At 39.1% G+C, this 15,841-nt stretch overlaps 1 protein-coding gene across 3 annotated transcripts in view; it reads left to right on the forward strand.

Annotated features, from left to right (window-relative positions):
* The window catches only part of TNFSF4 (TNF superfamily member 4), a 218,402-nt gene that overhangs the window by 184,561 nt on the left and 18,000 nt on the right, over window positions 1–15,841 (forward strand). The window contains exon 2 of one of the 3 annotated variants that reach the window (XM_050767981.1): window positions 11,173–11,334. In XM_050767981.1, the coding sequence (XP_050623938.1) occupies window positions 11,182–11,334 (153 nt within the window). In that variant the 5' untranslated portion in view covers window positions 11,173–11,181. Of the gene's footprint in view, window positions 1–9,634; window positions 11,335–11,536; window positions 12,858–15,841 lie in introns of those variants that run through there. The other 2 variants (XM_050767987.1, XM_050767972.1) reach the window with 2 other exon arrangements.

Here is a 15,841-nt window from a genome sequence, read left to right on the forward strand (position 1 = left end):
ACTTTGGCAGGCTGAGGCGGGAGGATTGCTTAAGTTCGAGATCAGTCTGGGCAACATAGGGAGACCCTGTCCCTACCAAGAATAAAAAAATTAGCTGTACATAGTGGCACGTTCCTGTGTCCCAGCTACTCGGAAGGCTGAGGTGGGAGGATGCTTAGGCCCAGGAGTTCAAGGCTACAGTGAGCTGTGATTATGCCACTCCAGCCTGGGCAACAGAGTGAGACCTTGTCTCAGAAAATTTTGTTTTGTAGCAGTCAATCAAAAAAAAAAAAAAAAGGAACAGACAAAATTAATTGTAATAGTGTTTATTTACCATAATAGATCCAAAATATTATCATTTAGATATGTGGCACTAGCCTAATCATTTGCTGGTAAAGCAGCTCTCTGAAAAAATTTATAATGTTTACCATGTTTACCAATTTCCATGGTATAAATGCTCTCATCATGTTCAATTTTAAGCTACAATAATGATAACTAGCAATTATTGAATGCTAATATGTATCAGACATGGTTTCTCTCTGTGTGTGCCTTCTACCTATACTTATTTATCTATCATTTATAGATGAGTAAATGAAGGATAGGAAGCTAAGTAACTTGCTTAATTAGAAATAGTAATGCTTTTATTTGCATACAGATCTGACTTTTGCCCAGAGTGTCAAAAATAAAATCAAGGTAGGATCAGAGAACAGTGGGGAGCTGAGGGGGCAGAAGGAAAGAGGGAACTCTGAATAAAACTTCACCCCACAATCCAGTCTAATTCTGTTCATGTGTTGAGCACAGCTATGGATTAGTGCTGGAACAAACAGGAGAATATGAAGATGAATGGGGCTTGGAGTTTCTCCACCAAGGGGATACAAGCACATACATGCATAACCCTGACACAATGCAGACTATGGTCTGTGCTAAGAGAAGAGTGTAATTATTCTTCCCCAAAGTGAGTCCAGAGTAGATGGGAAATGGTGTGGTAAGAAACAGGCCTAAACACTGGGGAGAGGGATTTTTGGGATCTGGAGCTTGGGCAATTCCTATAAGGACATCCTTTGGGATTTCTGGGTCAGTGATGAAGCAGAAAGTTGAGATCTCTTCCAAATATAACCAGGGCAAGTTTGAGCCAATATAGGAAGAATAAGGGTAAGAACAGCAGAAAACACCAGGGAACATGGCACATTGTAGGAAGGAAAGGTCTACAGGAATTCCTTGAGCCAATTTGTAGAAAGCTGCAGAGGTTTTCTCTTTTTTCGTGTGTGTGTTTGTGTATGTGTGATATTTGCAGAAAGGACACACCCCAAAGACTTCTGACCACAGCTTAAGGGGGCAGAAAGGGGTGAACACACTGTATACAGTGGTAATGAGTGTGGAGATAGGGAATACTACCTTCAAAAAGAGAAAGAGAGAAAATCACGGCTCATTGCTATATGTCTCTCCATCCGCCCTCAGTCTGTGATCATAAGGAACCATTTTATGTGGTTCTTTATGTGGCAGGGCACTATTTTGAAATTAATAACTTATTTTTTTCCCTAGCTATTTCCTTTTATTTCCTGGCCCCATTTAGTTAACTTGCCTATGTTCATTACCTTTGGGGGAAGGAATGTGGTGGCGCAAGGCAGAAAAAAAGATTCTCTTGACTTTAGAGTTTCAAAAGCTCAGTCCTAAAGGGGAGCAGAAAATGTTTGATGAGTAAGCGGAAAGCTTTCTGGTCCCCTGATGATGTAAAGATCCCCTGGGCTGGAGAAAGAAGGGAATTAAGGGGATGAATTGGGTGCATAGATGAGGGTAGATGCCCATGTAAGGGGACTCCTACCCTGCTGATGCCTAGGGTGAGGATGGGGCTTAGCCAAAGCTCACATACGTTTTAAGATGTAAGATGTTGTTATGGAAGAAAGTTTCTAGTGTCTTGTCAGGGATCTGCCCTTAGTCTTCTGAGTCTTTATCCGCTCACTCTTTCTGTTAATGATTTAACTAAGTGCTTTTCAAATTTCATGTGGATGCAAATCTTTTTAAAACAGGGATTTTGATTTGATAGGTCTGGGGTGGGGCCTGGGATTCTGCTCTTCTAACAAGCTCCTGAGTGACGCGGATGCAGCCATTTGTGGACACAGACCACAGACCACACTTACCGTAATTATTTTGCACTTTCTATTTGTAAGACAGTGCTAATGGTGTAAACATTGTCCCATACAAACCCTAGAGCAACCCCAAGAGGTAAATCCCATTGAGGATTTGGGGCAATTTTAAAACGAGCTCACTGGGGTTCAGTTTCTCATGCTATGATTGGGATAAGGATATTGATGATTGCTGATTGCACCTGAAGAAAGCTTTAAGAGGTGTTTAATGCAACATATGTTAGTGAAAGAAAAAACGCTAAAAAGGCTTACCGGTTTTTTTGTTTGTTTGTTTGTTTTGTTTTGTTTTGCAACACCATAATATTTACTTAGGCCTACTTTGTCTAGACATGCTGCTTGGTGTATTACATAGACTATTTTATTCTAGTTCCAAAATAGGAAAGACATTTAGGAATAGAGATTCTTATAAGGACATTGAAGATAACAGAATAAAATTCGTGTTATCATAGAGAATGATAGGTAAAACTTTTGTTACCACAGAGGATAAAATTCATGTTAGCACAGAAGAATTTAGAGAAAGGTAGAGAAACTTCAAGAAGCAATGCTCTTTTGGTACCATTTTATAATTTCTGTCTATCTTAGTCTGCTTGGGCTGCCATAAGACAACCATAGTATGGGTGCTTAAACAACAATTTATTTTCTCACAGTTCTGGAGGCTGCAACTCTGGGTCAGGTTACCAACATGGTTGGGTTCTGGTGAGGGTTCTTTTCTTGGCTTCCAGATGGCCACCTTCTTGCTGTGTCCTCACGTGGTGGAGAGAGAGATGGCTCAAGTTCTCTGGTGTCTTTTCTTATAAAGGCTCTAAATTCCATCAGACCAGGGCCCTGCCCTCATGACTCAATTACTTTCCAAAAGCCCCATCTCCAAATACAATCACATTGGAAGTAGGGCTTCAACACATGAATTTGGGGTGGGGGTTGCAGGAACATAAATATTCAGGCCATCACACCAAGTGAGTGGTTTGGTACCGTTAAACAAGCAGACAAACCCAGATGATCTTGGTTTAACTCCCAAAGCTGTTGTGGTTAGGTTACCCTGATATTCTGGTTCCTTGTGTTAAAGATGTGGTTAGTAATCAGGCAGAGTGTTCCCAGGAGGATTGAAAGAAAGAAAGCTTTTGTGCTTGACACAGAGAAAGCACACAATAAATGGAAGATCTACTCCCATTCATCAATAATCTGAAAAGAAAAGATCTAATTTAAGTTTGTTTAACCCGCGGCCTGTGGTCCACATGTGGCCCAGGATGGCTTTCGATGCAGCCCAACACAAATTTGTAAATTTTCTTAAAACATTATGAGATTTTTTTTTAGCTCATTAGCTATCACTAGTGTTATTGTATTTTATGTGTAGCCCAAGACAATTCTTCTTTTTCCAATGTTGCCCAGAGAAGCCAAAAGATTGAACATCCTTGATCGAATTGACAGGAAGAAGTTATTTTTTTCTTACTGGATTAGTAGCTGTGTGCATTTGGCATATTAAGATCTGCTTAGATAAATTGTTACTAGGCATCTAGGCCACACACAGAACTTGTATTTCATGTAAAAAGATCAATAGTATCACACACAGTTTAAGAACAGGCTCTAGAGTAAACAAAACTGGATTTGGATACCAGCCCTGCCATGTGCTAAGTGTGTGACCTTGGCCAAGATAGTTCATCTCTCTAAGCCTCAGTTCGTCTCAACTGTAAAATGGGGAGAAAAATAGTACCCTCCTCATAGGATGGTTGCTGAGGAGTGGAGAGGTGTTTCGGACAGCACAATAAGCATATGCAAAAACTCAGAGAGTGAATATTGTATTGCCTCATTCCTAATCAGTTATGGGCATAGATGTATCCAAATCAGGGTTTCTCAACCTCAGAACTCTTGACATTTGGGGCTGATAGTCTTTTGTTGTTGATGGTGGTGAGGTATTCTGAGTGGAATATTTATTAACATCTCCAGCCTCTATCCACTAGATACTAGTAGCACCCTACCCCCAATCCAGATAAACAAAAACGTCTCTAAATATTTTCAAATGACCCCTAGGTAGATTGCAAATCTACCCTCAGTTGAGAAACATAGGTTTATGCTAATTCCAATTTATACTCGATTGAATTTATTTTGAAAAGAAGAGGAGATTAGTGTCTCATGTATTCAGTATAGATTTGCTTTTGGAATGATTTCTATTTAAAGAAAATTATCTTTTGAAGATGAATTAAGTTTCTTTATCTTGATTGTGTTGGTTTCGTGAGTGTCTACAATTGCGAAAGCTCATCTAATTGTACACTTTAAATAATGAGATTTATTGTCTGAAATTATATTTTAATAAAGTTGATTTTTTGAAAAAGAAAATTGCTGATATCCTATTGTGAGTTGAAAAGCGTACTTATAGATTTTTACATGTTCTTGGCATTGCACACATTTTAAATACATGATTTAAAATGTAATTTTTTTGTGTGTCAAAAATCTGTCTAGATATTTGCTTTCTATAATGGTGTGGTACATCGTGGGTATAGTTCCATACAGAGAAAAATTTCGGTAGCTGTTTTGTGCCGCTAAGTTTTAGAATCTGTCATCATGCCCCAAAATAACTGTCAGTGGTCAAGATTTAAAAAAAAATACTAAGCAACATGAAGAATGAAAGGGAAAATTGGCACCAGAAGAAAAGGGGTTGACAAGTGAGAGACTAATGAGTCTGAAACCCAGATGGAATATCATCACACGAGTTCACATTTGTATTTCAACTAATGGTGTGCATCCGGTTTCAATGAAAAGTACACATTTCAGGTTTGCTAATCTTTCAACTCTAAGATCAAAGTCCAGCTACCAGGAGACTTCTGTATTTAATAGTGCTGTTTTCAGTATTGTTTAGACTCTCATTATTTCTGCTCCTGTGAACAGTGTGTTTCAGCTCTATTACAAGCAAATTCAGTTTGGCCCTGTGAGAGTACAATATAGGACTCCTAACCTCAGGAACTTGCAACATCATGGGGGAGACTAAAATAGATTTATTTATTTATGTGTATTTTTGAAATTTTATTTTTATTTTAAAAAGTTTTAAATTAATTTAAAAAATTGTGGATACATAGTAGGTATATGTATTTATGGGGTATGTGAGCTATTTTGATACAGGCATGCAATGTGTAATAAGTTCATCACAGAGAATGGGATATCCATCCCCTCAAGCATTTATCCTTTGAACTACAAACAATCCAATTACATTCTTTAAATTATTTAAAAATATACAATTAATTTATTATTGACTATAGTCACCCTATTGTGCTACCAAATAGTAGGTCTTTTGATTCTTTCTTTTTTCTTTTTTTTTTTTGTATCCATTAACCATTTCCACCTCCTCCCTCCTCCCCGTGAAATAGATTTAAATAATTACAAGACGAAACAGAGCATAATAAATGCTCTCAACACAGAGGTGAAAACAGCTGCATTCTTCTGGGAAATAGGATGAGGTTTCCTATCATAGAAAGTAATGGTGAAAGAGACCTTAAGTGGTCATTTAGGGAGATTCACAAGTCTGACTCTTATGGACTGTTTTAGAAATATGGCTTCAAAAGACATCATTCCAAACCTAGTGCTATAGTTTTGATGTTTGTCCCCTCCAAGCCTTATGTTGAAATTTGAGCTCCAGTACTGGAAGTGGGTCCTAATGGAAAGTGTTTGGGTCATGAAAGCAGGTCTCTCATGAATAGATTAATGCCCTCCTTTTGGAGTGAGTGAGTTCTCACTGTATTAGTTCCTGCAAGAACTGTTGTTAAAGAGAGCCTGGCATCTCCCTCTTGTATCTTGCTTTCTCTCTTGGTGATATCTCCACACTCCAGCTCACTTTTACCTTCTGCTATGAGTAGAAGCACCATGAGGCCCTCACGAGATGCAAATGTTCAACCTTGAATGTTGCAGCGGTCAGAATTGTGAGCCAAATAAACCCCTTTTCCTTATAAGTTACCCAGCCTTGTGTATTCCTTCATAGCAATACAAAATAGACTAAGACACCCACGGAATCAGAATTTCTTTTTTTTTCTTTTTTTTTTTTTGAGATGGAGTCTTGCTCTGTCGCCCAGGCTGCAGTGCAGTGGCCGGATCGCGGCTCACTGCAAGCTCCGCCTCCCGGGTTCACGCCATTCTCCTGCCTCAGCCTCCCAAGTAGCTGGGACTACAGGCGCCCGCCACCTCGCCCGGCTAGTTTTTTGTATTTTTTAGTAGAGACGGGGTTTCACCGTGTTAGCCAGGATGGTCTCAATCCCCTGACCTCGCGATCCCCCGTCTCGGCCTCCCAAAGTGCTGGGATTATAGGCTTGAGCCACTGCGCCCGGCCGGAACCAGAATTTCGTGAGTGAAGGAATTAGGAGTCAGAATCATTAAAAAGTTCTCCTAGTGATTCAGATGATAAACTAGGCTTTGGGAACTACTGATCCTATCAACCCTCTACTTAATGCTAGAATTCTCTGAACAGAATTTCTTCAAGATTTTTGTTTAGCACTTTTAGAACACAGTAAGCTCACTACGTCACAGGACAGCCCTTCATGGGGAAGTGTGTAATGTGTAGGGTTTTGATAGTCAGAGGTGGAGGGTAAGGTTGTTTGAGACAGAGTGAATATTAGAAATAATCAGAAAATAGAGGGAGATAAGTTTGGAAGGAAAACTTGGAGCTCCTGCAAGAGGAAACCTGTGCCAGGAGGAAGGACTTGGAGAGCTGACTGCAGGAGCTCAAGTGAGGAGTAATAAGAATTTGGATTAGAAGCAGTGGGAATGACAAAGAGGAGGAAAGAATAAGCTGCATTGCAGGGCTAGCCTACAAAGCTTGGTGATTGGGAACAAGGATGATTCAAAGTCGATTTTTGGATTTTGAGGTCCTGAAGTACAAAAACCATTACTCAGGACAGTGACATTAGGATCAGGAGTAGGTTGAGAAGGCAAATTACAAATCATATTTTGGCATTAGAAAATGCATTTGTTTCCATCACCTCCCACATCACTCTATCACTCGTCCCAGGGCAGAGCTTATCTATGACTCCGTGTGTGCTCAGAGATTGGCACTGAGTACACTCTCACAATGTCTGGTGAATGAAGAGCCAGTGTAAGTGTCTTCTACTCTGGTATCCTCCCTGCTTTAGTTTAGGACCTTATTTCTCACTTGAGTCATTGCAAACTCAAGGTCCCTAGCTTATACCACTGTCTTTATGTGTTTTAGAATGAGGCACCCCCTATGGGTTTATAAATTAGAAAAAGAGCCTTCATTTAAATGAGTACAGCCCTTTGTTCAGGGCTTGGGAAGCAAAGTTGACCTTTGCGGGATAAGTGTCTCCCTTCCTGCTGGAGGAAACCTTGTATCAGGATGGAGGGCTTAGAGAGCTGACTGCAGAGGTGGAATTTTAGATCTCATTCATTCCCTCAGCTGGCACGGAGCACCCTGGAAATGTCTCCCAGTTGGCCAACTTGATTCTGCCTTGCCATCCCTCTCTCTTTTCTACCCCCTAGAATTGTTTCCTGAAGTACCTGCCATTTCTATTTCCCTCAATCAGAGTGATTTTTTTTAAATTCTGAAATGTAATCATATCACATTCTGCTTCAAACCTCTCCATGTTTCTCCAGTGCCTGCAGTATGAAGTCCAAAGTTCTTAACTTGTAACAAAAGTCCATTTACGACAACTTCTTCTGAGCCTCTTCTCCAGCAGCCACTCTCCTTTACCGTCTTCCTCTTCAGCTGTAGTTCCCTGAACTGACACTGCACAAACAGGCTCCACTGCCCTCACTGCTGGCCCAATGGCCACTGCCCCTCCCCAGTGCCCCAGACAGCCAGACTGCTTCTCCTTTCTCCCAGATTGACTTGATTCATCTCCAGGAAGCTGTTCCTGTCCTAATTCCAGTATAGATTAGCACCTGTCCCCCTGCACCCTTCCCTGCTGCACTGATACCTAGGACACAGAACTTTCCAGGCTGTGGACGTTCTGCTTTCCTGTCTGTGACCTCCCTGAGGACTAAAAATGTGTTTTGTTCCTGTCTTTTCCTCTAGTATTTGGCTCAGTCTTGTTGAATGGACAAATGAAAACCTGACTTAGAGATAAATGAAAAATATATATTTTTTATCACCAAAAAACCCCAAAACCAAAACCCAGACACCAAAAATTCCAAACAACAATAAAACCCTCAAACCAAAAGTAAATAAATAAATAAATAAAAATTCAAATGTTTTTTGCTTCTTTCTGAACATGAGGTATCTTGCGAGTGGTCAAAGCCCTTTTCTTTTCCATATTTTCTGTAGTCTTGAAATGGCTATTCATTTAGGAGGTTAATGATCTATGGGAAGATAATTACTGTGGTTTATTTTGCATCCTGTGGCTTTATTTTAAGGCTGATTTGTTCTGGTGTGCTAATATATTTAATATTTGTGAGATACTTTAAGAAAAATTGCCGCCAGGCTTGGTGGCTCATGCCTATAAACCCAGTGCTTTGGGAGGCCAAGGCAGGAGGATTGCTTGAGGCTAGGAGTTTGTAACCAGCCTGGGAAACATAGCGAGTCTCTATGAGAAATAATAAAAAAAAAATTAGCCAGACCTAGTGTTGCTTGTCTATAGTCCTAGCTACTTGGGAGGCTGAGGCAGGAGGATCTCTCAAGCCCAGGAGTTCTGGATTACAGTGAGCTGTGACTATGCTACTGTACTCCTGCCTGGGCAACAGAGCAAGACCCTGTCTCTGAAATAAATAAATAAATAAATACAAATGAAAAAAAAATTGCCCATAGATTTAGTAACGTCTCCGGCCCCTTTAAAAACAATTAAACTTTGTTTTTTGAAAAATTTTTTGAAGATGGAGGACTCTGCCCATGTGCCTGAGACTGAAAGGTCAGCAATGATAACTCTAATAGTGATTTCATTTGTTAAAATGCTAGACCAGCCCAATGATGAACTTTGGAATGCCTAGATAGTCTATCAAAATGTTGTGCCTGAAACTTCCAGCCTGATTTGTGTGTGTGTGTGTGTGTGTGTGTGTATCTCTCTTCCCACAAAGAATGTGAAGAACTGTGAAAACGTGTTCAATAAAAAGAGACAATTAAGTGTAAAATATCACTTAAACATCAACAAAAATTACAACTAGGCAAAATATGGTAGTAGGATGACAAGACAATAAAAATGAGAGGTGTGTCATCAAAGTGTTAGCCTAAATGTGGGTAGAGATGACTCTGTGCAAAGATTTTTCTTCCTCGGAGCCATGATATTAACAGTGAGAAGAAATGCTGCTTAAGGCACAAGTGTGTGCATGGTAAATGTTTATTTTTTTTCATTCTCTTGACAGTAATTTAAAAATGTTATCTATGATTTTCAGCAGGCATAGTTTTTACTACTTTTTCAGTTTATTCCTTGTTTCCAGTAGTATTTATGGCTTTTTTTTTTTTTTTTTTTTTTGCTTTGACTCTTAGTCATTTTTTTAAAATTGATGAGTAAATAGTGATTTTAATACTCTTTTATGATTAACTATCACACAAAAATTGGGCTTAATGCACTGATTTTTCCTTCAACTTTTTTCTCCACACCCTGTATGTAACACAAGCTTTGTTCAAAGGAATAGCTTTGACAAATATGTTTAGATACGACTTGATTTATAGTTTTGGCTTGGAGTCTATGATATTGAGCCTTAGTTACCTCATCTTTCAGATAAAACTTAAATTTCTGAAGACCAATATGTTCTCGAAATGCAAGGTTTAATTATTGTAGGGAAGGTATTATTTCATATTTTAATTTATTAATACTGTAGTCATAAATGTACTTTACATTTCCCACAAACTTTCTCTTTTAAATATGCCTCATTTCCATGTTTTCTGTGAAGTGGTGTATAACAGCTCATACTGTCAATATCCAAAATATTTCTCCCTCCTTTCTTTACATATCTGTTGGGTGCCTTATGGGGAGCTCAGAGGGACATACTTGGCCACAAAGAGAGACAGTTCTGTCTTAAACAGCTTTTCCCCAGCGTCCCTTTCCAGTACAGTGCCAGGCTCATATGATGTACTCAGTAAATATTTGCCAATTTGAACTTGACATTATAAGTAATTTTATCATTTATTTCGTTTCACTGTTTATTTTAGTGGTAAAGGGTATCTGGTGTCTATTGATAGAATACTCTTACTTTCCAAGTTCTGAGGCCTCAAAGAAAGAAATAATCTTCAAGGCTTATTTACATCTATTCATTTGTTCGTTCATGGGAAAATTATGTATGGGAAAAATGTAAAGTGGAAGGAAAGAGGAAAATGATACCCTTCTGCTTCTTTTCTGGTATGCAGAAAATTAATCATATAATTTTTTATTGAATTTGCCTCAAAGGGTTAAATGAGAAAAAGATTGCAAGGCCATCTAACACAGTGTCTGACACATAGTAAATACTTCAAAAAGGTAGTTTGTTTATTTCTATGCAATAGACTACAACCAAGGATCTCACTCCTTTACTTCTGCATGACCCACTGTCCTATTTTCTTGTTTTATCTTTTTCATTCAAGAATGATCTCTGTGTGCTTTCTTTCTGAATCTGTAAGAGGGGTTCAATGTTTAGTTACCTAGTAAAGTGCAGATAAGAACCTTGGGCCAGCATTTCCCCTAAATCTATTCTATGATTTAAGACACCTTGGGGAAGGTATATATGAGCTCCTACATTAACGGATGATGATTTTTATCTTTACCAAGTGACCCACAATTTGTTACTGGTGCAATGAGTTAAGAAAATAGCATACTTTTATGACTGTCATTTCACAGTCACTCAAATCAGAACTGGAATGTCACAAAAACAACTCCCTGTTAGCCCAGAGGAAAAAAAAAAGAAAGAAAGTAAAGGGGAAATTCAGATTAGTCACAAAGAAGTTCCCCCGCCTGCCTGCAAAAGTTGCAGCGTTAAAACTGAGAGAGTCCGCTTTGCTCTTTCAATCGCCTTTTATCTCTGGCCCTGAGACCTTTGCCTATTTTCTGATTGATAGGCTTTGTTTTGCCTTTACCTCCTCCTTTGTGGGGAAAACATCAGTTTTATCCCAGGTTCCCCTTTTCCATATCTTCATTTTCCCTCTACCCAGATTGTGAAGATGGAAAGGGTCCAACCCCTGGAAGAGAATGTGGGAAATGCAGCCAGGCCAAGATTCGAGAGGAACAAGCTATTGCTGGTGGCCTCTGTAATTCAGGGACTGGGGCTGCTCCTGTGCTTCACCTACATCTGCCTGCACTTCTCTGCTCTTCAGGTAAGATGCACCGCTGGGCGCTGTTTTCCCACCAGCTCATGCTGATGGCAGCTGCAACAGCTGCAAACAGTCGCTTGGAAATAATCTTATGCCAAAAGTGTTGAGTTTTTTTTTTCCCCCTCCCCACAGCAATCATAAAGTGTGGTTAAACGCCCTTCTGTCTCTCCTTTCCTTCCTTCTTTTCAGCAGTGGCAGTGGTAGGGCCGAGGCACAGCTTTTAGATCTTTTTCTTTTTCTTTGCAGTGCAAGAATCCTGGTATCCCTTTATAAGCTGTCACTTTGAAGCTTTGAGTCACTGAAATACCTGGTCTACCCATTGTGATAGTAATGTGTTTGATCAGGCAATTAATATTAGAAGGAAATAAGAAAGAGACCAGTTCCACTTTCCCATAATATTCATAAACTCTATAGACCTGCAAGGCGATTTTCTTTTTAAAGAATGCTGAAGGTATCAGTATTAATAGGGGAGCAATGTGTGTGTGCATGTGTGTGTGCCTACGTGCTCACTCATTCACCCCAATGATTTAATCAGATATTGTTTCTCACAATCTATTTCTTCCAGTCATAACTTAAAGACATCATTTCATCTTTTTCTCACCTTATTAAATACATCATGTAGGAGGAGATTATCTTTCTAGTATTTTTCCCCATGTAATTAAAATATTTCCATTTTTCCTTCACTTTATTCTTGTTCCGCACTTCTGTCTTTTGCTTTATTTTTTCTTATTCACTAGTTCAGATATAAAAACATTATTAGGCATTTAAAGATGTTCTTCACTGCAGAAGATGCCACTGGAGAAAAATAAATCTATATTCTCCTCGTGTTCCTTTGTTGAGCTAGTCTGATAATCTTGTTTTCCAGCTGGTTGCTTTGGTTTAGAAATGTTTCTCCCTGATAAAGGTCAGGTAATACAAACTTTGATTTCTGATTGTCTTGTCTGAGATTAAGCACCTCCAATGAAACCAGAATGAGATGAGCAGTCTTGGCAAATGCCTGGGCTTGTTTCTGCCTACAGGAAATAGGGTTTTCAGTGCATGGAGGCTGGTAAGAGTGTGTGTGGTTATGATCACTGTACCACAGACAGTGCTTGTGTCTCCAAATTCCAGAAGTGTAGCTGGTGTCATGCTCAGGTCTGCAGACCAGTGAGCACAACAACACACTCATCTTCTCATCACACCACACGGTTACGTCTTCTCGCAGAACTCTTTGGGTGAAATTAAAGTAGGCGATTCGGGGAGAGGGTGTGGGGGAAGAGTAAGGTGTCCGTGGCAGGATGCCCAAGACATCGACCGGATGCCCAAGACATCGACCGGAATTAGGCTCTTTTGAGAAGAAAACAAAGAGAGTAACCAAATATAGAACAGCTGAGTGCATTCACCAATCTGGGAGCCCTAAGAGTGCTTTTTCTAACAACCACAGTGTTACATATTTCCTTACACCATGGGATGATAAAACACAGGACACATGGCTCCATTCAAGGCTAACTGATTGCACGAGGGCTCTGAGCAGGAGAGAGCAAAAGGTGAAACACAGTTGTGCAGCTTGCTGGTGGTTGGGTTCACCTTGGACTATCAATATCCAGGAGATGTTGAGAAAAAGAGGGGGTCCTTTCCAACAAGCCATCCAGCAACTCTGGGACAGAAGGAAAGCTGTGGGAAGAAAAGCAGGGTGCTGGTTTCTAGGAGAGTAAACCTCATGGTGAGTGATCTCTAGGGGAGAATTAGCTTCTATAGTCCTGGCACAGAGACGGAAGCAAGACATAGGTGGTTTATTTGAGTTGTTTGCTTAAGAAACATGCTTCTGTCTACTCTGAATATAGATTTTTTGTTTGCTCAGATATTTGAAATTCTTCACTTGATGTTAATTATAAATTTTTTATTTCTAATTAGCTAATGTAATTTCTTATATTGTTATAGGATCTGGGACAGCACAATGGGTCCTTACATTTAATCTTGTGTTTATTATTTACACTTCATTATGAGAAGGATAGCATAGATGGGTTGTGTGTGTTTTCCCTAGAACCTGATAGTTTACCAAATAATGTTGGTGGCAGTGGTAGCAGCAGTGTGTGTGTGTGTGGTTGTGTGTGTATGTGTTTGTGTGTGTTTGAGAGACAGAGAGAAACAGAGACAGAGAGATTGAGCGAGAGCATTGTAGAGCAGCTGTTGAAAAAGAGACATAGACTAGTAGCCATTTAAAACTCATCTACAATACTGTTTGGAATTTTGATTGAGGGATTGGGGGGCGGTGGTAGTGGTGGTGTTGGTAGTGGTGATGCAAGTCAAACCTCTATTTTATAAGACATAATGTTACAGTGATGTGTATTGGAGGTGAAATAGAGCTGAAATGCTTACCATTTACCCAGTTAAATTGGACCTCTTTTATTGCGAGAGAAAAGTTTTTGGGAAATAATTATGATTTTCCCCTTTATTTCTTAGATTTATTTTTTTAGTCTATGAAAAATTGCCTACATGAATGGCTCTATAAATACAGAGATAGCTACCAAGCTCCATTTGGCTGTCAATTTTCCTTTCAATCAAGTTTATTTAGTAACCTCTGTTTTCTCATCCCTGGATTAGGTCTATCTACAAACATGAAATGCAGAATATTTTGTTTTCAAGATGCCAGAAAAAATGTTAGACCCTACCCACTCCTCATCTAATTTACTTTCCTCTTTGGGCCTTGATTTTATCATCTGTATTATGAGAAAGTAGGATCAGATGATCAATAAGATGTCTTCCAGCTCAATATCTTATGAATATATAGTTTATATGTTCATAGAATGGATATAAGGATTTGAGAAATACAAAATGTGAGTTAGTAGATTTTTGTGTTTAAGCTTATGGATTTCCTGGCTCCTAAGAAGGGATTGAGAGGAATCAAATTCGCACATACATATTTTTCTATATTTAGGTTATATATTCTGTACGTATCTAAATAACCTATTCTGAATTAGCAAAACACACTTTTTATAAAAGGGAAAGAAGTGAATGCCCTGTAAGAATATTCATGACACAAGGTATATAATTCAATGCTTCTATCACCAAAACCAATACACACTGTTTGGATATCACATTGGGACGTCCACTTACATTGTCAGGTTTCCAGTCTTACTTGGAACTTCAGCTATGGAACAAAGTAGAAAAGGCTGACCTATAAGGTGTGAGAAACCTCACTGAAGCCATTGAAACTTGGCTCTTCCAAGATTCGTATCACCTTTATCATCACCCTCAAAGATGTGAAGGCTTTTAGTCATTATTTTTTCAGCAATTCCTACCGTTAAAGGCTTACATTTTTATCACTTTTTTTCAGCTGGGAAAAACAGAAGTGGAGATACTTAGAAAAGTGGGTTGACCAGTTCTGTATCAGTGAGAGCTGGAATTAGAATTCAGTTTCTTAATGACATTTTCAGCTACAACTTGGACCTTTCTTTGTATCATTTAATAAGAGAAAGAGGAGTTTGCTGAAGAAAATCTTGTTTCAGATTAGCTTAATTTAAATGTCTCCATGTAATTTAGCAAGTTTTTAGAAATTCTTTTTTAATGATAGACCTGCAAATAAGATAATTTCAAAGGAATATGAATTTGCTTTACATAAGTAAATCTTTGAGAATTAAAACATAACATCCAAAGTTGACTTGGCTTTTCATAAGGCATTTTGTGGCTTCTAAAGGAGGCATTAAACATATAGAATCATTGAATTTGGGGGCAGGTGTTAGATATAGTCTATTTACAGATAAGAAAAAGAAACCTAGAGAGGGTAGGTGAACCATTCGTGATCACTTAGCTAGTTAATTCACCAGAAACTCCTGATTCCTACACTATGGTTCTTCCTATTATCAATGAAGCCATCCTTACATAGATTTTTTTCTACTGAATGTTTACTTGTGCTAGGTACTGTTTGAGGCATTGGAGATATAAACATCTATTGGAGAAGGTTTTGAACTATTTGCACTCACAGTCAAGATGCAGGGTGGGGACAAAAGAGTGACATGCTCAAGGGACAATGGGAAGATGAGAAGAGGGAGGGGCTGCCTCAGCCTTCTGGGGAGTCAGGAAAACCTGCAGTGGCAGATAATGCTTCAGCTAATACTAGAAGGAGGAGGATAAATTCTTTAAGCAGACAAGAGGATGGGAATCGGTGGGTAGGGGCGGGAGTCTTACTAGGCAGGAACAGCAAGTTTTCCTGAATAGCTCAAGTTGAGTATTCCTGTGGGAAAGTGGTGGAGATGAAGCTGAAAAACTGGTGAGGTGGGAAGCAGTTCACAGAGGATCTTGTGAATCATGCTAAAGGAACACTCTTCATTCTCTCCTACGCCAAAGGAAATACAGGAAAAATTACCAACATTGTTAACTCTCCAAATTTTGCTTCTCTTGTGTGGTCTATATTTTGGCAAATACAGAAAGTGAGTCTAATCCGATCAGCACTAGGGGGCACCACAGTAAAAGTAACCATTCTCTTGTGTCTGAAGACAGCTGATCCTCTTTTCCTGAAGAGTTGATTAGA

Source organism: Macaca thibetana, chromosome 1, assembly GCF_024542745.1.
Source record: "Macaca thibetana thibetana isolate TM-01 chromosome 1, ASM2454274v1, whole genome shotgun sequence".
Lineage (NCBI taxonomy): Eukaryota > Metazoa > Chordata > Mammalia > Primates > Cercopithecidae > Macaca > Macaca thibetana.